Source organism: Numida meleagris, chromosome 13 (genome assembly GCF_002078875.1).
Source record: "Numida meleagris isolate 19003 breed g44 Domestic line chromosome 13, NumMel1.0, whole genome shotgun sequence".
In the NCBI taxonomy this organism is placed as follows: Eukaryota; Metazoa; Chordata; class Aves; order Galliformes; family Numididae; genus Numida; species Numida meleagris.
In genome coordinates this window covers 6,567,197-6,592,276 of record NC_034421.1, presented here as the reverse complement: position 1 = coordinate 6,592,276, position 25,080 = coordinate 6,567,197, and the positions used below count along the sequence as shown (strand labels likewise).

Below are 25,080 nucleotides of genomic sequence, written 5' to 3'. Positions count from 1 at the left end.
TGTGTGTGTAAATCAGCATATCTGCATGCTGAGAGCCGGGCTGGAGTTATTTTTGTGCATCAAAAGGAGTAACAACCTGCAGACGCACAGTGACTAGAGAAAGCTAAGGTGTTTTAAGATAAAACAGTGGTCCCAGGGAAAGCAAAGGTCTGGGCATCCCCCATGCAGCTTTCATTTTCAGATAGTTTTTCCTCTCTGCTGCTAACCTCAAGTTTAAACACTGAATTTGAAAACAGAAATCTTGGCCCAAATTCTCCACCTCCTCTATGCTTCCCTGAGGCAGCCACCCTTCTCCACCTCAGCATTCCCATGAGCATAGGCACTGTGCTTAGCTGGGTAGGGACCGCACGCTGGTGTGCTGCTTAGCTGTCAAGTGCAAGGCTGTTAAGGTAATTGCTTGGAGCACACTTGTGAAATTGAGAAAATTCTACTGAAAACCCAGCTCATTAGATCACCATCTGGGGAGAAAAACAGGCAGGAAGAAGATGTAGAGTGCAGGAAAGGTGAGTTCAGCACAGCTCATCAGCCTCTGAAACAACCCGATGCATTTCCTCACTGTGCCTGCATTGATCCCCCTCAGTATGAGCGGTCGATGCTTCTGGAACCTGAGACTGGGAATGAATTTGAACTCCGGACTTGGACTCGCAACAATATCACAGAAACCCTGAACTCACTGAACGTGAACACAGTTGATGATATCCAGCAGATCTCAGCAGCGCTGGCTCAGTGCACGGTATGTACCTATCACTACTTCCAACCTTCTGCTCTTCCGGGAGTAGCTTAGATGCTCCTCAGTTCTTTTGCTTTCCTGTCTCCCTTTCTCCCGTGTGCAGACCACACAGGGATGATAGGTGTCATTTGTTGACATCACTAGGGTTTCAGTGGAGATGTCCTAAGTGTTATCAGCTCTGCTCCTTGCCATGCCACCGATCTAGTAGGCATGGATAAGGTGATGTATTCGTGTGCTGGAAGACAGCACCTAGGAACTCTGTGCTTATTCTCCATACCAGTGCTGGTAGGGCAGCTTGCTAGCAAGTAGCTCTCTTAACTAGCAGATGGAGACTGTAGGAAAGGCCTCAGCGGGTTGGAGAAGTGCTGGAATAAATTACTGGCGGGTGCACAGAATCTCCAACGACAAGCTGGTCTCCATCAGGAGTAACACAAGTAGAATCAGATCTGCCTTGAGAAAGGGAAAAAGCCAAGGACTGATGTTCCTTCCAGCCCTGTTTCTACAGTACAAGATTAGAAGCCCTTCTCTGCTCTGCTGTTGACTGGAAGCACTGTGTTCCCTGGCCAGTCAGCAATTTCAGCTTCCTGGTGCTGGGGCTGCTGCCTCTTGGATTTAGGAGTGGTTTTCTGTGTTTTCTCAGATGGGCAAAGGGAAGAGAGCCCAGTTATATAATGTGCTTGGGTTTTGGTGCTCAGCCAGTCTGCTCTGGCATGCTGTTTCTTCCCCGCCCTTCCAAGCCTTTGCTTTTTGGGAGCGGAGTCAGGTACCCTGGCCTTGGTTGCGCATCACCTCCCCAGCCAGGTCAGCAACCTCGCTGACTGGGAACGGGCGGTCACTGAAATGATGGACAGACTACTGCATGCCACCCACAGAGTCCCTGTTCTGCTGATCCTTTCTCTGTTTCAAAATCTGTAAACCTCAAAAATCACTTCTTTCTGTTCATCTTTGCTCAGGGATTTGGGGTTCAGCATATCCCACTCTGATGCCGTATTGGTTTGCTTCTGTCTCTCACACATGCTCTTGCCTTGTGACTTGGTCTCACTGTGGAAGCTTAAGTCTAGAAATAGGATTCTTGTTCCATGGGAAAAGTTGACATTCTAGGATTAGTTTGCTCTGGATTGGAATGAAGCGTTCGTGAAAACAGTAATCTAGAATTTCCCGAATGGTTGAGAGTTCCCAGTTCCCAGAACTCACAGGTTTTCTTTCTTGTGGAAATGTCAATCATTGCTGATACTTCTTTGGTTTTACCTACAGGGGAAAATGAATTTCTCTTGGAGGGGGAAAGAGAATCTCAGTCTTTAAGTAGTTTCTTCTTTCTTCCCAGCCACCTGGATATCTCACTCCGTCTTGCTGACTCTGATTTATAGAGAATATCTTTGCTTCTCATAGCTTAAAATACGAGCAAAAACAGGAGAGTTCTAGACCTGCAGATGCTGTTTTGATTCTTCACCAAAGCATATGGTGAATCACGTCTGAATCTTATGATGATTAAAATGAAAAGATGAATAAGAACTAGGAACTGGATTGTGGTAACAGCTTCCATGTGTTGCCTCAGTCCCTCCCATCCAGCCCTTAAGAGTTCTGGGAGCTCCAGGCCGTGGCTAGAACATTCTGTTTCTTGGACACATCTGGGAGCAGAGGGAGGGCCATCCATCATGCCTGAATGGCAGAATCCCTCCCACAGTTTACAGGAGTGTTTGGATACTGCAGTGGATTCAGTTAGGGCCAAATCTTACTTCCATTGAAGATAGCCAAGTTTATGGACGCATCCTGTACAGCTCCTTGCGGGAATAGTGGCCCCAAAGGGGTGCTCTTGAGATGCAACAACAGGAGACATGCTTGACCCTTACAACTGATCTTCAGGAAATTTGAACGTGCTCTTTGTTGCCCTTTCAATCCTAATGCATCTTCCATCAGCTCCTCGCATGCCTGCCTGTACAGTGGCAAACTGTTACATGAGGGGAGGTTCCCAGAGACACCAACAAATTCTTGGCATCCCTCAGTGTGGAGAGAGCAACTCTGGTTTCTAGAGATACCTTCCTGGGGCTGGAAAGAGCAGGGGTTACTTCCAGAATGGAAATAGTGTTTGAACAAATGTTCTCAGGTCTTTGGAGGACTGAGCCATCTGAACTTCCCAGTTGCTTTTGTCTTTGCCTCTGAGCATTGCTGCTGAATCAGACTGTGTTTTCCTTTGCAGGTGGTAAGCAAGGAACTGGTTTGCAAGTCCTGCCTGACAAGGACCTTGAACAAGCTGGAGAGCATGATGACCATTCTGCAAGGGGAAATGACCCAGGGCACCGTGACACCAACTGGCATCGCTGACAACATCCTCAACATCACAGGTCAGTTTTGTTCATGCAAGAATGGATGATATTTGACCAGGTACTGCTGTGGGCACAAGTCTCCCTGCTCAGGTTGCTGGGCAAAAGCAGACTGAGGGAAGTTCTGTAGGCTTGAAGCCATTAGAGGTTTGCCTCATGCCTTTTCAGAATGTTAGGGAAATAGTGTCTAAGATTTGGAGCATGGCACCCCCACTGCTTTATTCTCCCTACTCTTTTCCCAGGGTTATCCTGGCTTTGGCAGCTGTCTCTGTGGCTATTTAAATATGAGAGTTGTTAGCAAACTCACTAATACTTTAGGGAATTGTCATTTTCATAAACAGTGAATAGCAGAAATGGCTTCCAGATGCTCGCCTTCCTGGTTGCAAACAAGGAGGGTACCAAGCTTCACTGGGGCACCCCTGAATGTTGTGTGGAAATCCCAACCTGGTTACTCTAGTAGGAAGCAGAGATACCTTCTTTGCACTGCTCATTATGCATTTCTGAGTGCTTTGCTCGATGTAATGCAAAACCTTAGCAACATGTTTGATTTATCCATCCCTTCGCTGTTTCTCAGTCTGCTGTTCCAGTCATTTCCCAGGAGGAAAATAAAGCCTGTGGTGATTAAGTCTTCACCACCAAACATTGTAGATGAGCTGAGAAACTGCAGGAGGAGTTGGCAGCTCTATTTTTAGCCACGGGCTACTGAACACTTCCAGTGTGGAAGGTCATGTGCACAGTGTAGAGCTGTGATGAGATGACAGTAAGGAAAGGCTCGTCTGATTGTTTTGGGAAGGTGTCAGATATGATCTAGACTCTTGCAGTTATCTTGACTATTTACCAGTTCCTCTGTTTCCACTCTTATTTCTCTCCTGACAGGCGATTTAATTCACCTTGTCAATACCGTTTCACAAGAATCCAAGCCCCAGGAACTGCTTGCAGATTCCCACAATTTGCTGTTAGCTCCCAAAGCCTACAACCTGTCTTCCAGCCTGATGCGGATCCTCATGAAGTCTCGAGTGCTGAATGAAGAGCCCCTTGAGCTGGTGGGAGGAGAAATTAAGGCCACGGGCAAAAGGTCCGATCCCTTCAACTTGCTTTGCTATGAAAACATGCCAAACTGCCAGTTCTCCATCCCCCAGGCTTTCAACACCACCCTTTCCAACCTGACGGATGTCATTCAAGTCATGTTCCAAGTGGACTCCAATCCTTTCCCGTTTGGTTACATCAGCAACTACACTGTGTCCACAAAGGTAGCCTCCATGGAGTTTCAGACTCACAACGGAGTGCAGATCCCCATTGGCAGCCTGGACTCAGAGAGAGCCATCACCGTAATGGTGTCAAATAATACAGATGCCGACAATCTGTCTGCTGGCACTGAAGTCATCGAGGCAAGAACATCTGTGAACCTGATTGTGACTATGGAGAACAACAATCGAGAAGCAGGACTGCACTTCCGGCTCACTTACAAAGTCTTGAACGGTAGCTCACACAGAGCCAGCCCACTGTGCTCTTTGCTTTTTCTTCCCACGGGAGAGGGAGGCAGGGTGTTGCAGCAAAGGAAGGCTGTGTCAAGGGATGTGTTTGGCAGGGGGTGTCAGGCCAGTGAGTTCCATGCTGCACTGCTGAGGTTTCGGCTGTCGTGGGCGTTATCCAGTCCCTGGTGTAATTCTTGCTTGTGGTTCCTGATATTGGGAAGCATTCTGCTTTTCCCAGCTCTTTTGTGAGCCACGTTAACACTGGAGGAAGCTTGCCCTATCTGTGGGTCAGGTCCAGTGGTATCCGGAGCATCTTGCTTAGGAATCCTCTGAACTGCAGACAGACTGCAGTCTGGATAAGCATCTCTCCCAACTTTCTGCATTCCTCATAGTCCTCCCTCAGCATCCACTGCTGGCAGCAGGCATGTGGTTGAGTTCTCCTGGGTGTTTATAAAGTACTTTCTGTTCTTTCTCTCCCTCTCCATGCAGATCGCTACATTGCAAGTGAGCCTGAGCCATTCATCATGGCCTATCTCCACCACGAACCAGAGCCCAATGAGCACAACTGCACTGCTTCAAAGAAAATCAGCCTGGAGGCTCTGTCTGGAAGCGACCACAAGCTCTACACCTTCTTCACCTCACCACTGTAAGTGAATCATCCCTTGTAACCCCTGACACCTACAGCTCCCACACCCACATGTCCTGTGGATGTATGTGAGAGATGCTCAGGGCCTTACCATGGGTTATGCCATTCTTCTCTGCTAGGCTGCTGCTGTGGCTATCCACAGTGTGACTCTGTGCTCAGAGGAGACAGCTCTCCTGGGCAGGCAGCTCCAGGTTGCCATTCCTGCAGCCCAGCATGGCACCTCGTCCACCTTGGCTTTTTCTCCTTCCCAAACATCATCTGCTGCTGGTGTGAAAGCAGTTCAGTGCTCTCTGGTTTGCCTTTCACCCAAGGCATATCCTGGTGATGAGTTTCCCCTTGCTGCCCTTCTCTGTGCTCACTTGCCTACCAGCTGCTATAGACTCTTGGACTGTTGCTTGTCTTTCTTCTGCTGCAGCCATGTGCTGCAGGACACTGCTACACCTGGAGCTGCCCACCTTTAAGAGAACTGTTGCCCAAAGTGACTCAACGCTGACCTTTGCAGATACAGGGACTGCTTCTTGCATCTCATGAAAGCATTTCCTGGAGCAAAGGACCACGCTTGTTAGCCTAGTTCATGAGTTGCAGTGCAGCCTTCACAAAAGCACCTCTGTCTTTTAGAGCTCATCTTCCCAACACAGGACAGGAGGAGAATACAGGTCCCCTGAAGGACTGGCTCCCTTTCCCCCTGCTTGCCTTCTGCTTGGAGTATGACGGGGCTCATTCCCACAGTTATGCAGTAAAACTCTCTTATTTTTATCAGAGCAGTCATTCTTGTAACTTCAGTTGCTGACTTGCTGCCTTTCTCGGGAGTGTGTGTTCATGCCTCGTGTTATTTATGAGCCATTCCTAGGCATTATCTAAGACAGATAGGCAGCTTGGGAATAGGTGGGGCAAGAGTGGAGCCACTGTTGTGTAAGTTGACACAACTTCCATGGCTTTTGGTAACAGCATGCTCAAAGACGGATTAATAGTCCTAACGAGCAAATCTGCTTGCAGCCAAGAATCACAGTTGCTATGGAAGTATCCTGGGGGTCAGTGGGACATAGGGAAGAGTGGGCGGGAGAGCTGTGCAAGGCTGCCAGCACAGAGAAGAAAAGAGGATGTGCAGCATCGTGCTCCCAGGTACTGAAATAATAGGAAGAGTGAAGAAGAATTAAAGTGATCTGTGTAGTTGTGGAGTTTCTGTACAGTCAGAGAGCTGTGCAGATTATACTGCATTCACTGCTTTTTCTCTTCATCTGTCCCTGCAGGGGAGTGACTTCTGTGGGCACAGATCCATCAGAATGTATTTGTGTCTCTTCAGCCAGCGGGCTGATAGTGTCTTCTTGCTGTCTTTCCCTTCTCCAGAACTGATGACACCATCCAGAAGTATTACTTCAACATCACGAACCACTTCAGCTGGTCCCCAGTGGAGGTGACACTGGGGTTGTACACCTCCCTGTGCCAGTACTTCAGCGAGCAGGAGAAACGGTGGAAGACAGAAGGCATCATCCCCCTGGAGGAGACCAGGCCAGACCAGGCTGTGTGCTTAACCCAGCACCTCACTGCCTTTGGGGCCAGTCTGTTTGTCCCACCAAACTCGGTCCAGTTCATCTTTCCTGTGAGTAAAACAAAGCAGATGCTGCGTGGCATTGTCACATCTGAGCAAACTTGTCACCTAGAAGTCTTGGGCTCCCATCAGATTCATGTTCAGGCTGGATGTTGGCCGGCCTGTTCCCAGATATCAGACCAGCACACATACTTGAGTGCCTTTGGGTGCTTTAGATGAGTACAGCTCACAGGGGTGCTGTGTCCTCTGGTCATGAATCCTAGTTGCTGATGCTAAAAACAGACCTTTGCAGACGGTTTTATTCTTCAGTCTGAACACCTTGCAGTGTTCGCTTCTTTCGTGAGATGGCAGATGCTCCTCTCAGCTGTCACCCAGCACTGTTCTATCCTGGAGAGCCTGCACCTGCCAGCTGCTCCCAGGCTCCCAGGGACGTTCAGGCTCTTTCCAACTCTGTCAGCGTGACGTAGGTGGGAGCAGAGAGCACTCTGCAGCTGCTACAGAAAGCTTCAGCTGGCTGCTGCAACGTGCTCTGCAGGGACTGTGAGCAAGTGAGGCCTGACCACGCAGTCTGTGGAGGGACAGATCTCTGTTTGTATGTGGTGTTGCATGTGAGTGATGATTATAGCCAGCAAGAAGGCAGCACGGCTCCTGGGGAGCAGCAGGGTCCTCCTGGGGAAGGAGAGTGCCTTTCAACATGGTTCTTTTCTTTCAGGCTCCAGGCTCGGGTCTCAACTACATCGTTCTACTGACATGCGCTGTCTGCTTTGTGACCTACTCAGTGGCTGCACTGATTGTACACAAGCTGGACATGATTGACATTAACCGAGTTGGGGTGATTCCCTTCTGCGGGAAGAATGGGCTGTACAAATATGAGATCCTGGTGAAAACTGGCTGGGGCAGAGGATCAGGTTAGCCTATGGACTTCTGTGCTTGATTGCAAGGGTGACATCTGTGTAGTTCCCTTGGGATCTCCCCTCCACAGGGCCCACAGTTGAGCTGGTAGTTGGTAAAGCACTGAGCAGCAATCTGTTCAGGGCTTCCCCAAGGCATTCAAATATTGGGGTTTTTTTGTATGATGGTCAAGAGCTGTGGAGAAAAGCGTGTTGGCTCACCTCTTGCTGTCAGTACAACTGCTGCTAGAGGGAGCCACCCAGTTCAGAAATACCCTTACTGCTCACCATGCCCGCAGGAACAGCCGAGAGACATTGATTGTTCCTCACTGTTGGTCCTCTCTTGCAGAAGCATCCAGGCTTGTGGGCGTTTTAGATTGGTTATTTTGCTGTCCACTCTCATCCATCACTTTTTTCTCCCCTCTGAATCTTTCTCATCAGCATGAAGGCAGAAAGCTTTGCTTTCTGGTCTGGGGCTGGGTTTGTAGCTAGAGCAGCCAGAAACATGATTCCAGGAGTGGAAATACAGGGAGCTGGGATGTGGGAGCGGTGGTGGAAGTAGAATGCCGCCATGTCACTGCTAGACATGTGTTCCCATTGATCTTAGTGTGACCAGTGGTTTCACTGGGAGCAGCTTTGTCCTGAAGTCACCCCAAGGACCATCCAGGTTGAAGAGATGGACTAGGGAGCGTCTGGCAACCTCTACCAGAGAACAGTCAAAGAAAACAAGTCTTTTGACTGCTTAATGGAAAAAAAAAAGCCAGTGTAAATGTCTCCTCCCAGTAGGGCGTTAGCAAGTCAAGGAATTTCAGATTCAGTCCCCTCCAGATAGGAAAACCATGAGTATGCCAAGGTGCGTGCACCAGGCCAATGTGAGCAGCTGCCCTCCAGGCTGTGTTACTCTGCCTGGGTGTGGGATGGCTGTTCAGCACATTCCTTCCTCCTCAGTCTCCAGGTGGCCTCTCTGAAGGAGCCCCTGCATCTGGTACCAAGTCCCTGGCAGGAAGGCAGGGCTGGGGAGCAGCTTTCCCTTGGGTGAGCTTCTCTAACTGAGCCCTGTTAACCCTGCCAGGCACCACGGCACACGTGGGGATCGCACTGTACGGTGTAGACAATAAAAGTGGTCACAGACATCTGGATGGAGAAAATGCATTCCACCGCAACAGCCTCGATGTGTTTCAGATCGCAACGGAGAGGAATCTGGGCAGCATCTGGCGCATCCGCATTTGGCATGACAATAAAGGTGAGATGGGAGCGGGCACATGGGGCCGAGGCAGCCGTCAGACGTCACGGGGCAGGGCCAGGCCCTGGTCTGACCGGTGCAAGGGCCAGGAATGACCAGGAGCTTCTTTTGTTGCCTTCTCAGCTTTGCAGGTTCACGCAGGGAACATCTGCCGTGAAACACATCTCTTTCTCCCTTAACTTTTAGGACTCAGCCCTTCCTGGTACCTGCAGCATGTCATTGTCCGGGACCTGCAGAGCAGCAAGAGCTACTTCTTCCTGGTGAACGACTGGCTGTCGGTGGAGAGTGAAGAGAATGACGGCATGGTGGAGAAGGAGGTTTATGCTGCCAGTGAGTGTTCAGCTCCTGAGCATGGGGCTGGGGTGGCTGGGCGCTGTGGCAGCTCTCACTGTTGGGGAAATGCCCACAGCAGGGAGCCTGCATGCTGGTACAGTCTCACTGCTGATGACTTGTGCAGCCAGGTGCTTTGCTGGGTCCTTTGTGCTACAGGACAAGCCATGGCCAGGATCCAGTTTTGCAGGAGAGACCATATGGATGCAGTGTGGATACCTGTTGAATATCAACCTGCAGGGAGGGCCTGTACCAGCCCCGGGTGGCTCTACTCTGCTGTGCTGCTGATCCTGCAACTCTCTCTCTTTGTGCTCAGGCGAGACGGAGCTGAGGAGCTTCTCCCGGATCTTCATAGCGGAGCTGCAGCGAGGTTTCTTCGAGAAGCATGTCTGGCTGTCCATGTGGGACCGCCCACCTCGCAGCCGCTTCACCCGCGTCCAGAGAGCCACCTGCTGCTCCCTCCTCATCTTCCTCTTCCTCTGTGCCAATGCTGTGTGGTACGGCGTGGTGGGAAACGTACACCTCAGGTGAGCTGTGCCCCTTGGTGCTCTGGCCAGTCCCCCTCCTCCTCAGGGCCCCCCCCCGTGCTTCCCATTACGTAGGGCAGGACAGACCTTACATCTACTGGAAATAGGGGCATTGCTTGTGGCCTTGAGTCTGCCCTTTCTGTTGCAAAGCATTTGGGATCGGTATGTAGATCACCGAGGACCAAGGACAGCCTGATCAGCTTTCCCCCCTTCCCCTGTGACATCTGTTAGCACAGCCCAGGCCCGTTTCTTTCTCTGCACACTTGAAATGATCAGTTTTGCTCTTGTCTTGTTTTCATGGCTGGCAATCCTGAGTGCTCCTGCTAACACCAATCTCTGATCTCTCTTGATTCCCTGCAGCAATGGGGCTGTTTCCAACCTGATCCCTGTTAATGTGGACACAGTGGCTGTTGGTCTGGTGTCCAGCGTGGTGGTCTACCCTCTCTACTTGGTCATTCTATTTCTCTTCAGGATGGCTCGTGCCAAGGTAATGTGAATTAGTTGCAGGCTGCACAAACAGATGTGATGCCGCCAGGTTTGCTCATCTGGGGCTGGATTCTACCCTTTGTGGTTCATCACATCTCCAGCTGGTCGCTTCCCAGCTGACTCTCTGCACTGCCCTGCACTCTGGCTTGAGCCTTGGACTTAGCAGGACTCTGTCTCCTTCTTGGGCTGGGAGCAGCCCTTGACCTTCGAGGGACAGATCACTGCCTAACACATTTGCTGTGTGATACTGGATTCTGGCAATGCCCAAGCAGTTACCAGAGGGTCAGATTCTAAAAGCTGCTTGTGCACTTGGTGTTGATGTTGGTACATGATGGGTACCTAAATGCCACTGAAAGATACAACCCTTCGCTGCACTGGGAGGAGCCTGAGAGATTCTCAGTTGAGCTTTTCTAATGAAATACCTGCCCTGGGTACAAACTCAGCTGTCTGAACAGAGCTGTGGTTAGGCAGCTGTGGAATGGTTAGCTGGGGATTTAATGACTAGTTAGACACAATTAGCAGCCCCATTAAGTACTGCAGCCTGCTGCTCAGTGGCTGATGAGCAGCAAATGTGTCTGATATTTGTTTTTCCTATAAGCACTTCTTGCTTTGCAGGACATTTCACACTTAACACAGCTTCTAGGTAACTTATGTCTAGGACAGGCCAGATGCTACTGGGTGGTGGGACAGTGCCCAAGGCATCTGGGAGGCTGGGAAATACATGCCTGTTGTTAGACAGCAGTTTGTGCACAGATGTGGAGCTCACCAGCAGAGTGCTGAGCAGCAGGACTCCAAGCTGCAGTCACACTGTCACCTCCACCCCTCCCTGTTCCTCTCAAGCCTTCGTGTTTTCTGCAGGTCTCCATCAACCACACTGTGACTCACTCAGACCAGCAGTCCTTGGAGATTGACAACTACCTGGACTCCTCAATCCTCGACAGCTCTTTCCCCACCTTCCCTGGGCTCCGGGCAGAGGTAACCTGCTCCATACCTGAAAGTCATACAGGCTGCATGGATTGGTGGGCTCCCTGCACCAGCAAGCATCCACACTCAGTGTCAGAACTAAAGGTGCCCCTGGCACCACTTCAGGTGCCACTGACCAGCACTGGTGGTAGGGGAGACCACAGCCCTTTGTCTGTCCAACATCTTTGCTCAGGCTGGTCACAGGCACGGAGCACAGGCTGTGTACAGCTACAGCTCTGCATCTGAGAACGTGGGTTTGTAGCATGCCTGGGTGTTACCTGCTGTAGCAGAGCAGGGTCCTGAAGATGTGGGCCCAGGGCTAGCAGCAGCTGGGGTTCCACGCTTTCAGTGCCCCCTGCTGAAGCAATGTTAGCAACCTGCTGTTCTAGCAGGCGCCTGCAAGTTTCACATGCCTGAAATGCCTCCTCTTCTTCCACAGGCCTTCTCTGAGCAGACCAAAACAGATCTGTTTTTGGAGGACTCCAAAAGGTAAGTAGGCTTCTGAGACCAGAGCAAGTCGGAATTCAGTGTTGTTTTCTGCTTTGAGTCTCCCACATATTATTTCTTCCTTTCCAGTGCCACAGGCAAATGTGAAACACAGTGCTTCACAGCTTACATACTGTTCTAGGAGGGAAAATGGGGGGCCATCAAAGACCAACAAAGTTGCCTCAGGCAGTAGAGCTCTGCTGGCTAGTTTTGTAAGAGCTGGTAACTCCTTGTTGCCAGAGGGTGGAAGATAATATCCCTCACCATCTTTGTTCTGAACAGTAACCCAAAGCACTGCAGGTCTCAGTGCAGCCGCTGGTAGACTAGGGCTGTGCTCCCACAGCTGTTCCACTTCTAGACAGGCCTGCACACGAACACAGTTTCCTTTCTCATGCTTCCCATTCTTCATGCACACTTGATTGCACCCAGCCCTCTGTTCTCCTGCAGCCTCGTGCGGTGGCCCTCCAGCGAGGCCCTACTCAGCTGGCCAGACCTCCTCAGCGATCCCTCCATCATGGGCAACACCATTCAGAAGCTGAAGCGAGGCCATGCCAGCCGCCACCTTGGTCTCGAGGCCCCTCTAGCAGCTGAGGAGGACAACTTGTCACTTGGTGTTCATCAGGGACAGCCCAGATATTTCTCTGCCTCAGGTGGGTGTGTAGCGTTGCTCTGTGCCAGGCTTTGAATGCCCTGGGGAGGTGCAGGAGGGACAGTCTGGTCCTTGGGAGTCCTGGCTCAGGTTTGGTGAGGTCAGAATAACTGAGCCTGCCACCTGGTTTCAATTTGCAGGGGAGAAGAGGAGGGTTATATTTTCAGGGGAAACTGGGGATTTCAGTCTGGGGAAGCAGAAATCTGACAGATCAATTTGAAGCGAGTGGGAACAACGAGAGGTTCCCCTGGGATCTGAATGTTGCAAGCAAGCAGCTCTTCTTCATGGGTTGCAAGGCCACCATGTGTCTCTGAACCTGTGTAAGTGGCTGAAGAAGAAGAAACTGGCCCTCCTGTACCAGGAATTTAATGTCAGATTTCACAGACACAGTGAGGATAGACAGGAGCTAGAAGACCAGGAGGAAAGGGAGGGCTGTCCTGGAGGAGAAGGGCCTCACTACTGTGTATTCCCTGGCTCCATGAGAGTGGCTGAGCCCAAGTGATGCAGAACCATCTCAGTGTGTGGGACTGCGTGCTGTTCTCCTCTCAGTCTTCTTTGCTCTGTTTCCCCAGATGAGGATCTGATAAGGCAGATCCTGGCAGATGGAGCTAGTGGCATCTCCCATTCCCAGGACCTAGGACCGTACATGAGGGCTGAAACAGATCTGATCTCAGGCCTGTAAGTACTGGGGAGCAGAGTCCTTCCAGCAAGGCAGGCAGTTTTTTCTGCCTGGTCCAGAGCTGCTGTTCTGGTAATGGTCTGCTTACTGCAGAGCCAGCACCAGCAGGGGCAGAGCCCATGTTGCTCACCAGTGCACCTCGTTTCACCTTGGCAGCTCCAGCGTGTTCGGGGAGAAGGTGGAGACTGTCATGATGCAGAAGCTGAATGACAAAGGCCAGAACATGGCAGCCCCTCCCAGGGAAGTGAGCAGATCAGCTAAGTCAACATGGACAGGTAACAGAGCTGCGTGGCTGTGCCCACCATCGGCACCAAGGGCAGAGATGGAGGGCACATGCAGGGGTCTTTGCACATGGCAGCAGCTGGGAGGGATGAGCAGGTAATTAGCAAAGGAGCCTTAGAAGAGGCTGCTCCCCAGGTTGGGTTGTACTTGCTATTTCCTCTCAGTTTGAGAGCCTGAGTCTGAGCAGACCCCAGAATACCATTTGTTTTGTCATATCTCATAACATGCACCCTAGGGAAGCTCAGCTTGATGCTTCTCCAATTACTTTGCTCTCTGCAGCCCTCTGCAGACATCAGCTCATTCATCCTGCATAAGGATGCTGAGTGTCTCTGTACATAACCAGAGGGAAAAGAGAGTCAAATGCCAATGAAAGTTCAAACCAACTAACAAAGTAAAGCAGAGGAGAAGAGATGCTTCCTACTGGGTCGTGCAGCACAACAGCCAGCCAGAGAGTGTTGCACAATGCAGCAGACAAGCTGTCAAGCCCTGTGAAGGGCTGGGTGCCCTGCACAGACCCTGCAGAGAAGCTAAGTGTCAGTTCTCACAGTGTGAGCTCTTGGCTTCTTGAGGCACAGCCTCTCTAGGGCAGGCTGCAGCACACAAAATTGGACACAGCAGCAGTTCTCCTGGGACTGTTAAAATCCATCAGTTCATCATGCTTGATGAATGGCTGCACTATCTTTATGCCAGCAATGGTTTGCATGGGTGGATGAAAGCAGCTGTGCCTGAGCAAGCCCCAGGGCTGAGTAGCTTGGCATTCTGAAGGTCAGCCACTGTGACAGATCTGTGTGGCTTTTCATGGGACTTGACAGCAGCACTTCCAGCCAGGCTAGGCATGCCCAAATTACTGGGGCTCTGATGGAAAGTAGGGAAGTGATCCCTCTGCCCGAGTCAGGATTCCATCTCCTCCTCCTGCCCATCCTGCTGTCTCCAGGTGGGGGCTGCTGTTCTGAGGCTGGCTGTGTTTCAATGTGCTGTCCTTGTTCCTGCTGGGTGATGTCGGCAACAATGTCTCCAAACTCACCCAGGACTAGTGGCAAGCTCTCTGCTGAGATGAGGGATGTGCTCAGCCTTTCCTCTTCCTGTTGGGACTCTTTTGCAGTGACACTGACTCCTGTTTTCTCTCCTTCCAGTTGCAGACCAAACATTCAGGAAGCGCTTGCTGCCATCCTGGTGCTCCTATCTGGCTCATGGTATCAGTTTCTTCCTCTTTGCCACCTCCACGGGGGTCTCCGTGTGGATCGGGGTGGGCTTCTCCTCCAGCGTTGCCCTCATGTGGCTTATCTCAGGGATATTCAGCTTTCTGGCATCCTTCTTGGTCTGGGAGCCCCTGAAGGTAAGGAGATCAAAAGGGACTACACAAGCATGTGTCTGTACGGGTGCGTGTATTAGCCGTAATTAGCATCTTGTCCAGTTACTAATCAAGTTGTGTCAGACACTAATTGGACTGAATGCTGTGCAGGGGGAAGGTAGACATGATAGCAGCATTAGGGGAGGCAGGGCTGGTGGCAGTTCATTTTAGAGGCAGTCAGCTGCTCCAAGGCCCTGCCTGCTGTCTGTGGCTGTGCTGGAAGGCAAACAGGAGCTGCTGCCCGCAGTGCTTCTGGTGGTATGGCGTGCTCTGCAGGCTCTGACACTGCTTGTGTCCCCAGGTCCTGCTGGAAGCCCTCTATTTCTCACTGGTTGCCAAGCGCTTGCACCCAGAGGAGGATGATACCTTGGTGGAGCATCCGTTTGTTGAGCATGTTTCTGAGAAGATCAGCAAAGTCCGACCCCCGCAGGGGTTTGCCCTTTTCCAGGCCAAGGAGGAGGCAAGGAAGGTCAAACTGCTGCACAGGATGCTGAAGGTAAGGCGTGTTCCCTGATGCCTAGGACAGAAGCAGAGCGCTGGCTCCAGCAGTTGAGATACATCCTTGTTTGGGTTCTCCCAATCCTGCTGTGGTCTCCTGAGATAACAGGCACGTGTTTCCAGTCTCTGCCTCAAATTTCCCATCTGTAGAAGGCAGGCAGTGACATTCATCTTGTGTGTGTGAAGCTCTGAGATCTGAGGTGTCTGGGCAGCAGGGCTGTAAGGGGCTGGCTGTACATCCTTGGTTTGGTCTGTTTGTCTCCATAACTTGGGTGTTTGAGGTTAGAGGGCAAAGTCTGCAGCACCAGCTTGCACAAGAAAATTCATTAACAGTGTCTTGTGAAATGTAAGAAGTCCCCATCTAGGAGAAGTTTCTATTTCTTTGTAGATCGTTCACTGCTTCTCCTCCACACTAGTGGTGGGAATACACAGCTGCTGTAGAGCTGTCAAGTTATTTTTAACTGTACATAATTTTTTAAAGGATGGAAACTCCCGTAACTGCTTCTACAAACCGAATTTCCAGCTACGGGAGCTGCTACAGGGAGGTTGTGCAATGCATGTCAACTGAAACATGCGGTGCTGGGCTGGGCACTTCGAGGGAAAAAAAGAATAGATTATTGTTATGTGTCTGTGGTCTGGGTTTCATTTTAATTTGCTTCCCATGTGGAAAAAGAAAGACTTGGGGTTCTGATCCCACTTCATGCCAGCCAGCAATCAGCGGACAGTGTTAATTTGCTGCAGGACCAGGACTGGGACCAGATCCCACCCTGTTACTGGCTACAATCCCTTTCTGTTCTCTGCTTGCCAGAATTTCCTCATCTACATGATGTTCTTGCTGGTGATCCTACTCACCAACTATGGAGATGCCACCCGCAACAGCAGGGCCTTCCTTCTGCAGAGCTCCATCAAGCAGCAGCTGGGCAGCAGTGAATTCCTTCGCATCAAGAGGTAACTGCAAAAGACCTGGGCAGCAAGGGGAATGGGATATTGCCTGAAGTCTGATAAGCTTGCACATGGGCACAGAGCAGCAGTGAGCCCTGCTGGAAAGGCCCTGCCTTTCCCTATGGTTCTGCTTCTCACCTGGAGAGCAGAGGGAACTGTGGGGATTGAGAGCTTTAACATATTGGTACTTTAAATACCTCTGCTGTGTGAATTACAGGTGTTGGTCTTTCAGTATCTGGTCAAAAGGACAAAAGTTTGCTCTGTCTACTAAATCTACAACCTAAAATAAGGTTTAGTCATAAAAGTGGTCATGAGAACCAAAAATAACATCTCTCCTAAATGTGGAGTCTTTCCCTTCTTTGCTCTGCACATGTGGGTTAGCTAGGTTAAAATTTCCCAGCTGTGCTTCCACACTGCTGTAAACTCCAGCAGTTCAGAACGATGCTGGGACAGCTGCCTGGGATTAACCGTGCCTGTGAGCCCTTCTCACTACAGATCTCTTGGTTCTCCTGTGCCAGCAGGCTTGGTTCGTCCTTTTTACACACAGTCACAGAAGTTTTGATTCACTGGAGCTTGAATTGGGAATGATTCCATTGAACTCAGTGGAGTTACTGGGATGAAAGAGGTGTAAAGAGGGAGAAAGAACAGATTTGTTCACCTTTAGATCTTGCCCATCAAATAACAGTTCCCCTTGCCCCACCCCAGCAGAGTTCACAGTGGGCAGAAGTCGTGTCCCTGCCTGCTGACAGAGCTGGGAGGAGGGCAGCCCAGTTTACCTATCCAAAATGCAGTCCCTTCCCTCCAGGTGAAATTAGGGTGACCAGATCGTGGGTGAGACATGCAGAGACTGCCCTAGCAGAGCTGCCCCAGGAGCTTTGCCTCTCACATCTGTTCCTTCTTGCAGATCAGATCAGTTTTGGGTCTGGATGTCGCAGGTGTTCCTTCCTTACCTCTACAACAACCAGTCAGGCCAGGAGAGCTACAGCACCACGCTGGGGGTGGCCCGGCTGCGCCAGCTCCGGCTGCAGGAAGGTACGGGGCAGTGGCCCAGGGCTTTGCTGTCACCTGCTGGGAGGTGGCATTCCCTGGGAGGAGGAAGTGGCTGGGTCTGCATGCAGCTAGGGGCTGAGTGAGGCAAGGCAGAGGTTATGGAGGCACTTTTCTCACTGCAGCGTGTATCAGTGTGTCTTTGGTTCTGCTGCCACCAGAGATTAAGTGGGGATGGAGGGACTTACACTGAAGAGAGAGGTTCTCTTTGTTTCTGGGGGTGTGACTGAGGACACGGAGGTGGAGGGGGCTTGGGGAAAAAGGGGGATGCTAAGTGTGAAAGCTCAGCTGTGTGCCCTGTGCTCTTTGTCTGCATTGGGATGCTGATGGTGTGCTGATGTTGGTCTCATTTCAGCTGAGTGCCAGCTCACTGCCCAGGATGTTCTCCGTGGGCTGGGCACAGTTGCCAGGAAGAACTGCACCGACTCACACAGCTTCTCTACTGCTGACTATGCAGCTGGCTGGGAACGGGGAGCCGTGAACGTGACGACTGCGTGGTCCTACTCACCACCCGACCTCACAGGGTAAGGAGCTGCGCCTGCAGCTAAAGATCTGCTCGTTGTCCAAAAGACATTTGAACTTCTCAGTTGATTTGATGCCCTGGGTGGTTGCTAGGGGCTGTTCTGTCGCTGTTTCCAGCCCTCATCCCATGCTTCCTCTGCAGGGTTTGGTACTGGGGTTACGTCTCTTTCTACGATAGCGGTGGTTACATCCAGGAGCTGGGGGCTTCACTGGAGGAGGGTAGGGCTCAGCTGAATTACCTGCAGCAGCACACCTGGATCGACAACATGTAAGTGTGGCAGGGGTGAAGGAAATGTGTTCTGGCACCTAGATTTTCAAGGGGCATGGCTGAGGCCATCACCAGGGGCACAGAGAATCTAGGATCCTACAAAAATGATGGCACCAAAGCCTGAGGTTGTTGTCCCCGTGTTGTTGTCCCAGGGCCCTGAGCTGTTCTTACCTCCACAGGAGCCGGGTGGTCTTCGTGGAGCTGATGCAGTACAACCCCAGTGTGGACCTGCATGCTGCCATCACCCTCCAGCTGGAGTTCCTGGGCGCAGGCCAGGCTGTCACCACTGTCACCATCAGCCCCTTCCCACTGCTGCGGCTCAGCAGTGGTGTCACACTGCAGCTTCTCATGATGGTGAGTGTGGCACTTCCCTTTCGGTCACTGCACGGTGGTGCTCGAGTGGTCCAGACTGAAGCTCTGCAAGGTGCAGCAGAGCCCTCTTCCTCTAGGCACTGCCACCCTGCCACAGGTGCATTGGATGTGGTCTGGGGAGCTTTGCTGCTGTGAGAGGAAGGAGCAGGACAGAGTGATTGAGAGGAAGGCATGAGAGGACTTGCAGATGTGCACTGCAGGTGTAGGATTGCAGAACTCAGCCTAGTACATGGGGCTTTTGCTGTCCTGGGGTGCTGTAAGGTCTCCTGGTGTAGCCCAGTATTGGCCTCTCCTTCCATGGTAACCTCTCCATTCTTCCCCCAGGTCTTCCTCATGATGTTTGTGGTCTACTTTGTGGTGTCCGAGTCACTTTCCATCAAGAAAGAGGGCAGGGCCTACTTCACCCTGTGGGGCAACTACAGCCAGTGGGTCTTCATCCTCCTCACCACCTGCACAGTGGTGGTGCACCTCAGCCAAGCCACCCTGGCTGACCAGCAGTGGCTCAAGTACCTCAACAACCGCAAGGTCTTCACCAACTTCTACCAGGTGGCCTTTCTCAACACGGTCTTCAGCACCTTGGCTGCCTCCCTCCTCTTCCTCCTGATCGTGCAGGTACGGAGAGGGCTGGGTGGAAGCAGGGTATGGTCAGAGATGTGTGCTCTGTTCCTGTGCCAGGCTGTCATCCCTGTGCAGTCCTGAAGTAAAAACGTGCACACAGCTGGTTCTGCTGTGCTGGGCACTGATAAATGCAAAGCGGCTGCTGCCATGTTCTCCCACATCTGTAGTAAGACAGGGGTGCTGGATAGTGCTGCCACACACCTGTGTGCACCTCTGCTGCAGCACTCTGAGTCTCAAAAGTCTCTCAGCACTCAGTTCCCTTGGAGAATTGTGGCTGATGGGATGATTTTATCTGCAAGGAGCCCGGGGACTAGGATGTCCTCTGTGCTGCCAGAGTTTGCGTTTCTCAGACATGTTTGAAGGACGCTCAAGAACCTAAGAGAAATGTGTGAAAGGAGGACTGAGATGGAGGCACAGGATTTGAAGGCAGGACACTGCTGTGTCCTGGGCCCTTGGGCTCTGCTTTAGTGCTTGTGCAGGATTTATGACGTGCTGCCTTCCCATTGGAGGTCTGCATGTGCAGTCTGAGAGCGAGCAGTGCCGCAATGCCCCCTTCCTCTGCCAGGGCAGGGAAAACAAGGAAGAGGCTCTGCAGTGCCGGGCAGATCACCTGCGCCTGTTGTAATAACACCATCCTCTCGCTTGGTCCTAGGCTGCCCAGCAGCTGCGCTTTGTCAGGCAGTGGTCCATGTTCGGGAAGACCTTTCAGAAGTCCATGAAGGAGCTGACAGCAGCAGGGCTGGCTTTTGTGGTCCTCATCCTGGCATACGCGCAGCTTGGCTTCCTGGTAACTACCTGCCCTCCCTGTCTTGCCTCGCAGAGGGGCTGGCTGGGGGTGGGGGCTGCCCAGGGTTGTGTGACCCCCTTGTCCCTCACCGTGCCACAGCTGTCAGCAGATCCCAGCCAGACCCCAGCACGGGCAGTGCCCAGCCTGTGCCAAGTGCTCAGGGATGTGGTGGCTTTGGCCAGGCTCTATGTCTGAGGCCAGTCCCTGTTGCAGCTGATGGAGGAGCTACCCCTCAGGGCTCACGCTTTGCAAGATGGGGCAGTGAGTGTCGAGCCACTGTGCCACCAACGGATCTCTTTTCATCCTATCTCCACTGTCCCCTTTGCAGCTTTTCTCCTCCTCCTCGGAGTCCTTCCGCAGCGTTGGCAGCAGCCTCCTGCTGCTCTTTGCCATGGTGCGGGGCAGTGTGAGCCTCTGCCCCTGCCCGCCCGAGTCCTCTGGCCTCTACTACCTGTTCTGCACCAGCTATATCATCCTGGAGGTGTGGATCGTGCTGAGGCTGTTCACCGTGGTGCTTGTCTACAGCTACCGGGAGATGCACTTTGAGCTGTACCGCCCCGCCTTCGAGCCCCAGGACTATGAGATGGTGGAGCTCTTTGTGCGCAGGCTGAAAATGTGGATGGGCTTCAGCAAAGCCAAGGAGGTGAGTGCAGCCTGGGAGAAGGGGCCACGTTAAGCTGCGGACTTGTACAGAGAAACATCTACCGTCCTTATACTGCTTTGACTCTGGCTGCTTCCAACTGCAGCTGAGAGTTGGGTGCCCCAGCCCCTCTGGCAGTGGCAGATCCTGGAGGCCGGGAGCTGGTTTAGTGGCAGGGCACTGCAGGGATGTAGGCTGCCAGTTCTCAGCCCCAGCATTCCAGGAGACGTTGTTTGAGATCTGTCCCCCAGGTCCGAGCTGTAGCCTGGCCCACCGGGAAGGGCTGATAGCAGCACAGGGGCTGTTTGAAGCAGGGTGCGTGCACACAGCGTTCCCACGTGGCAGCTCCTGAAATAATTCCGAGTCCCCTGTCCTCTTCTTCCAGTTCCGCCACAAGGTGAGGTTTGAAGGCATGGAACCACTGCCGTCCCGGGACTCCAGCGACTCCAAGTCCATCCGGGGCCCCACACCCAGCGCTGCCTCTGACAGCTCCAGGGCCTCCACCTCCTCCAGCCAGCTGGATGGGCTGAGCCTCGTGCTGAGCGCCCGGGACAGCTTGGAAGTGGACGCTGACCTCCAGCGGCTCCTTTCCCTCTTCGAGATGCTGCTAGCCCAATTTGACCGGGTCAACCAGGTGACGGAGGATGTGTACCGCATCGAGCACCAGCTGCAGGGCTCCCAGAGCCGCCGCTCCAGGAGGAAGCACTCTCTGGTGCCAGAGGAGGTCTTGAGCAGGTACTGTGCGGGCAGCACAGAGCGGGGGCCCTCGCCCGAGACCTCCTCCACCACGGACCCGCAGCTCCCCCTGTCCCCCCACTCCCCGGGCAGCAGGAGCTCTGTGCCCAGCCGCCTCATCCGTGCCAGCAGAGGCATCAGCATGGCGGCTTCGGCGGTCCCCCCGCACAAAGCACACTCCGCTCTGGCTCCGGCCGTGAAGAAGAAGCGGCCCCTCCGAGCCAAGAACAGGGTCCACCCCGCCGTCAAGTAGCCGTGCTGGGCATCGTGGGGAGCAGTGCCCCTCGGAGGGCAGAGAGAGCCTCGGAAGGGGTTTGTGAAGGCGGGCTGTGCCTGCCAGGCAGGCCTGGAGCCTGAGGAGCTGCCTGCGGCGGCTGTGCTGCCGGGTGCACGGGGCTGCTGCCTGCAGCGGCCTCCACGCTGTGCCGTCTTCCTCACCGGAGGTTTCCAGTGCCGAGGGTTCATTGGAAAAGGCTGAGCCTTCCCTCGTGGGCGGCTGGGGAAGGCTGCACAGGTGAGGGTCAGCGTGCAGAAATCGGTTACAGTAAGGCAGTATTAAAAAGTTGTCTCGCTTTTGTTAAATGGCCCCGCCTGCAAATGGAGCGCGCAGGGCGGCTGTCACAAGGACACTTTATTGGGGACTGGTGTAGGGCGAGTGGGCCAAGGCTGCCTCCCCTTCCTGCCGGCTGTGCCGGGGGAAACGGGGAGAGCCGAGCCCCGGCCTTGAAGGTCTGACCTTGGATTTTGCCGACCAGACACACTGTGGAGGAAAGCTACAGGTTTCGAGAAGATATTTAACCTTTTTTTTTTTTTTTTTTTTTTAAGCATAAATATATATAGATATAGACAAACGCTATCTACGCCCAGATCAGTTAATTTCCAGTATTGGTTACTTTTATCCTCCAGAAATGGGTATTATTTGTATTTAAAGAAAGCCGATATTTAAAACCGGTGACATTGCAAGCTGCAGTGAGCTGCCAGCCCGCTGCCCCCGGTGCAGTGCAGGAACCCGGGGCTGCGTTCGGCCGTGTCGGAGCAGGGGGTGCCACCGTGCTGGCTTCGCTGTGCCCCCCCCAGCCCCACGCACGGACACCCCCCGTGGTCTGTGTGTGTGTGTCTGTGTGTGTGTGTGTGTGTGTGCACGTGCGTGCTGCTGGCTGCTTGGCTTTTCTAACCCAAGGAATGTATTGACGTTAAGTATATGTATTTCTTTTTTTTTTTTTTTTTTTTTTTGAAATTTAAAATGCAGAAAAGTTAAATTCACATCACAGAACTAAAGTCTGGGAAGTACATGTTTTACATCTGTAAGAAACAAAGTTCTCAATTTTTCTTCTGCAAGATAAGGGTGTTTTTTTTTTTTTTTTTTTTTTTTTTTTTGGTTTACTTGTTCGTATGTACTGCCCAGCACTTTAAACAATGCTTTCCTCAGCTAACAACGACACATGCGATCTAACAAGAACGGGATAATATATCAGTATAAAGCAGTATTTTTTTTTTTGTTTGTTTGTTTAAATCGTAAATTGAAATGAGAAAGCGATGATAAAGTGAAGGCAGCCCCCCCACCCCCAGCTGCACCGTGACCTCCCGGCATCTTCACCATGAGAAGCACAAATGCGTTGGGAGAGTGAGGCATCCCAGCCCCCCACGGCAGCTGCTCCGGGGCCTGCGTTCACTTTGTGATCCCCGTTTCACGTGATGTGTATTGTAAGTAATTTATATGGTGTTTCGTTGTTTGGTTTTGGTTTTTTTTTTTTGTTTTTTTTTTTAAATGTATATATTTTTGTATGTTTGCTATATTTTCATAGCATCGGTAACGTGTTTGAAACATGTAGATAGGAGACAGAATACTATTGTCAGAGTTATTTAAAGGATGTATTAAGTGCTTCTTTCCGGGAATGTCCCATGTATATAAAGGTTTGGGTGTCTGTGTGCGTGTGGTGCGTGTGCTCTCGAGGTGGGGGCAATCCCTGCAGGCGGAGCAGAGCGCGGCGGGGTCCCGCGTGCACGAGCTGGTGTTCTCCAGGAGCTGCTCCCTGCTTTGGAAAGGTATGAGGGATGAAGGGAGTGAGAACAGGGCCCCAGGGAGCAGCGGTGTTACCTCCTGGGAGCATCCTTCGCCTGCCCAGCCTCCATGGGGAGAGTGAGACACGGGGTTTCAGGGAGGGCCACGGGTAAGCACAGTGCTGCAAGGCCCCGGCCAGCTGCCAGCACTTGTGCCGTGCTGTGATGGAGACATTCAGAGAGCTCGCTTTTGGCTTCATGCACCTGCCCACCTCCCTTCCCATGGGTGCTCTGTGTGACGGCACTGGGATGGTGCAAATTGCGTTTGAAAAACGCGACTGCTTGAAGGACAGAGGCTGTGGAAAGTTGCAGAAGGCTGCAGGTAGGGGAAAGCACGTGTGTGGAGCCTGACAGCAAGAGGGGGGGTCGGTCACCTTGAAGGTTGGTGAAAGAGCAGATTTGGGATCAGGAGGTAGAGCACAGAGTGGAGAAAACTGTTGTTAGTAACCAGAAAGCTTTCCTCATGGGACAGAAGAGGCAGGCTGAGGAGGTCACAGAGAAGTGCCTAGGGCAGCACAGCTCCCCACCTGCTGGGTGCCTGCTCCCTGTTGGGCTGCAGGTGCTGGCTCTCAGCTGCATCCCCAGCACCACGTGGAGGGGGACAGACCCAGGGACAGCAGCCAGAGGGACTGTTCAGGGAGCAAAGTGAACCAAGCAGGTCTTGGAAATCTCTTGCATCGTCAAGAGCCAAAAGAAGGGGCATCCCAAGAACCACAGTCAAGGACTCGGCCCCTTCCCCCCACCATGGATTGAATATGTTAAAAAAAAAAAAGTTGGTTATTACCAATTTCCAGGAGAGAGAGAGGCAGCGGGGAGCAGGGAGCAGCGTGCTCAGAACAGCCTTGAATAAGCTACAGTGCAGGAGGGACAAGGATGCTCCCCAGGGAGGCACTGGGATTGCCATTCCCCAGCGGCTGTTTCTTACCCCATTTGCTTTGTTTGTGTGCGTGATTGTGATTTGATGCGCGTGACTTACCAAGTGCTTCTTTAATCAAAGAGGAGCAGAAACAGGCTAGGACAACCGCCCTACTTCTCACCTTCACTGGAAGTATGGAGAGCAGCTCTGGAAACCCACACAGTTGTTTCTTGATAAGCCAGACCCCTCACCGAGGGCCCACGTGCTCAGTGGGCACCACAGACAGCTTCCAAGCAACCACAGTTCTCAGTGCAGCATTTATTTGTACAAAAGATAGCAACACCCACAGAGATCCTTCACTGTCACAGCTGAGGTACCACGTAGACACGCACTTTGCTGCAGTCAGTTAGCATGGCATTACACTGGCAGCAGCAACCACCCTGACGTACAGCCCTAACCAGTCAGTACTCCTGAATGTATATTTCTGTGTTTGTAGTCACCAAGAGATGGTTTCTTATTTATTGTCTTAAGTCTCATAAAGATGCAACAGTATCAAGCTGCTTAAATTAAAAAATAAAAAATAAAAAAAAAAATCACAAAAACAAAACTATCCACTAGTTTAAAAGGGAGAGGGAGGGACCTCTGTATAAATGCTTGTTTTTAAAAACAGACGATTGTGACCAATATGCCAATTGTTACCATCTGGTCAGCATTTACCGCAAGCAAAAAAATACCCTATTTTGTAACTGTGGGGATGTTTCTTAAAAAAAAAAAAACGACAAGGTCAAATAAAAGCTGACTGCTACAGCCTGGCTCCGTTGCTTTTGTTGCTCCCTCAGCCCCATGGTGAGCCACGCAGCACTAGGGGGAAGAGCTCAGGAAAGGCCCGGGGGCACCACTGCGCTCACCAGAGCCCATCCCCACCAACCCAGCCTCGTTCCTCTTGGCTGTGACCAGAATTTTAGCTGCCATCTCCTGCACAGTACGAGACGCTCCCATCAGCCGGCCTACGAGGAAAGCTTTGGTCTGTAATTAACTACAACAGCTCGTTAGTGAAGGGTCTGCAGCCAGCACAAAGGCAAAGTGCCTGCAACGTTATTATTTGAGACTTCCCAGGCCAGCAAAAA

The 25,080-nt window shown here is 52.0% G+C and overlaps 1 protein-coding gene across 3 annotated transcripts in view; it reads left to right on the top strand.

Moving 5' to 3' along the window:
- Nucleotides 1-21,857, top strand: part of PKD1 (polycystin 1, transient receptor potential channel interacting) — an 85,108-nt gene extending 63,251 nt beyond the window's left edge. For all 3 annotated transcript variants that reach the window (XM_021411057.1, XM_021411056.1, XM_021411055.1), the window contains exons 21-46: nt 581-733; nt 2,928-3,072; nt 3,928-4,530; nt 5,016-5,172; nt 6,520-6,772; nt 7,434-7,629; nt 8,684-8,854; nt 9,041-9,184; nt 9,501-9,711; nt 10,072-10,198; nt 11,056-11,172; nt 11,600-11,649; nt 12,094-12,296; nt 12,868-12,973; nt 13,131-13,249; nt 14,390-14,592; nt 14,909-15,103; nt 15,914-16,053; nt 16,952-17,079; nt 17,450-17,618; nt 17,759-17,884; nt 18,064-18,238; nt 18,581-18,868; nt 19,527-19,661; nt 19,990-20,304; nt 20,687-21,857. In XM_021411057.1, the coding sequence (XP_021266732.1) occupies nt 581-733; nt 2,928-3,072; nt 3,928-4,530; nt 5,016-5,172; nt 6,520-6,772; nt 7,434-7,629; nt 8,684-8,854; nt 9,041-9,184; nt 9,501-9,711; nt 10,072-10,198; nt 11,056-11,172; nt 11,600-11,649; nt 12,094-12,296; nt 12,868-12,973; nt 13,131-13,249; nt 14,390-14,592; nt 14,909-15,103; nt 15,914-16,053; nt 16,952-17,079; nt 17,450-17,618; nt 17,759-17,884; nt 18,064-18,238; nt 18,581-18,868; nt 19,527-19,661; nt 19,990-20,304; nt 20,687-21,289 (5,232 nt within the window). In that variant the 3' untranslated portion in view covers nt 21,290-21,857. The remainder of the gene's footprint in view (nt 1-580; nt 734-2,927; nt 3,073-3,927; nt 4,531-5,015; nt 5,173-6,519; nt 6,773-7,433; nt 7,630-8,683; nt 8,855-9,040; nt 9,185-9,500; nt 9,712-10,071; nt 10,199-11,055; nt 11,173-11,599; nt 11,650-12,093; nt 12,297-12,867; nt 12,974-13,130; nt 13,250-14,389; nt 14,593-14,908; nt 15,104-15,913; nt 16,054-16,951; nt 17,080-17,449; nt 17,619-17,758; nt 17,885-18,063; nt 18,239-18,580; nt 18,869-19,526; nt 19,662-19,989; nt 20,305-20,686) is intronic.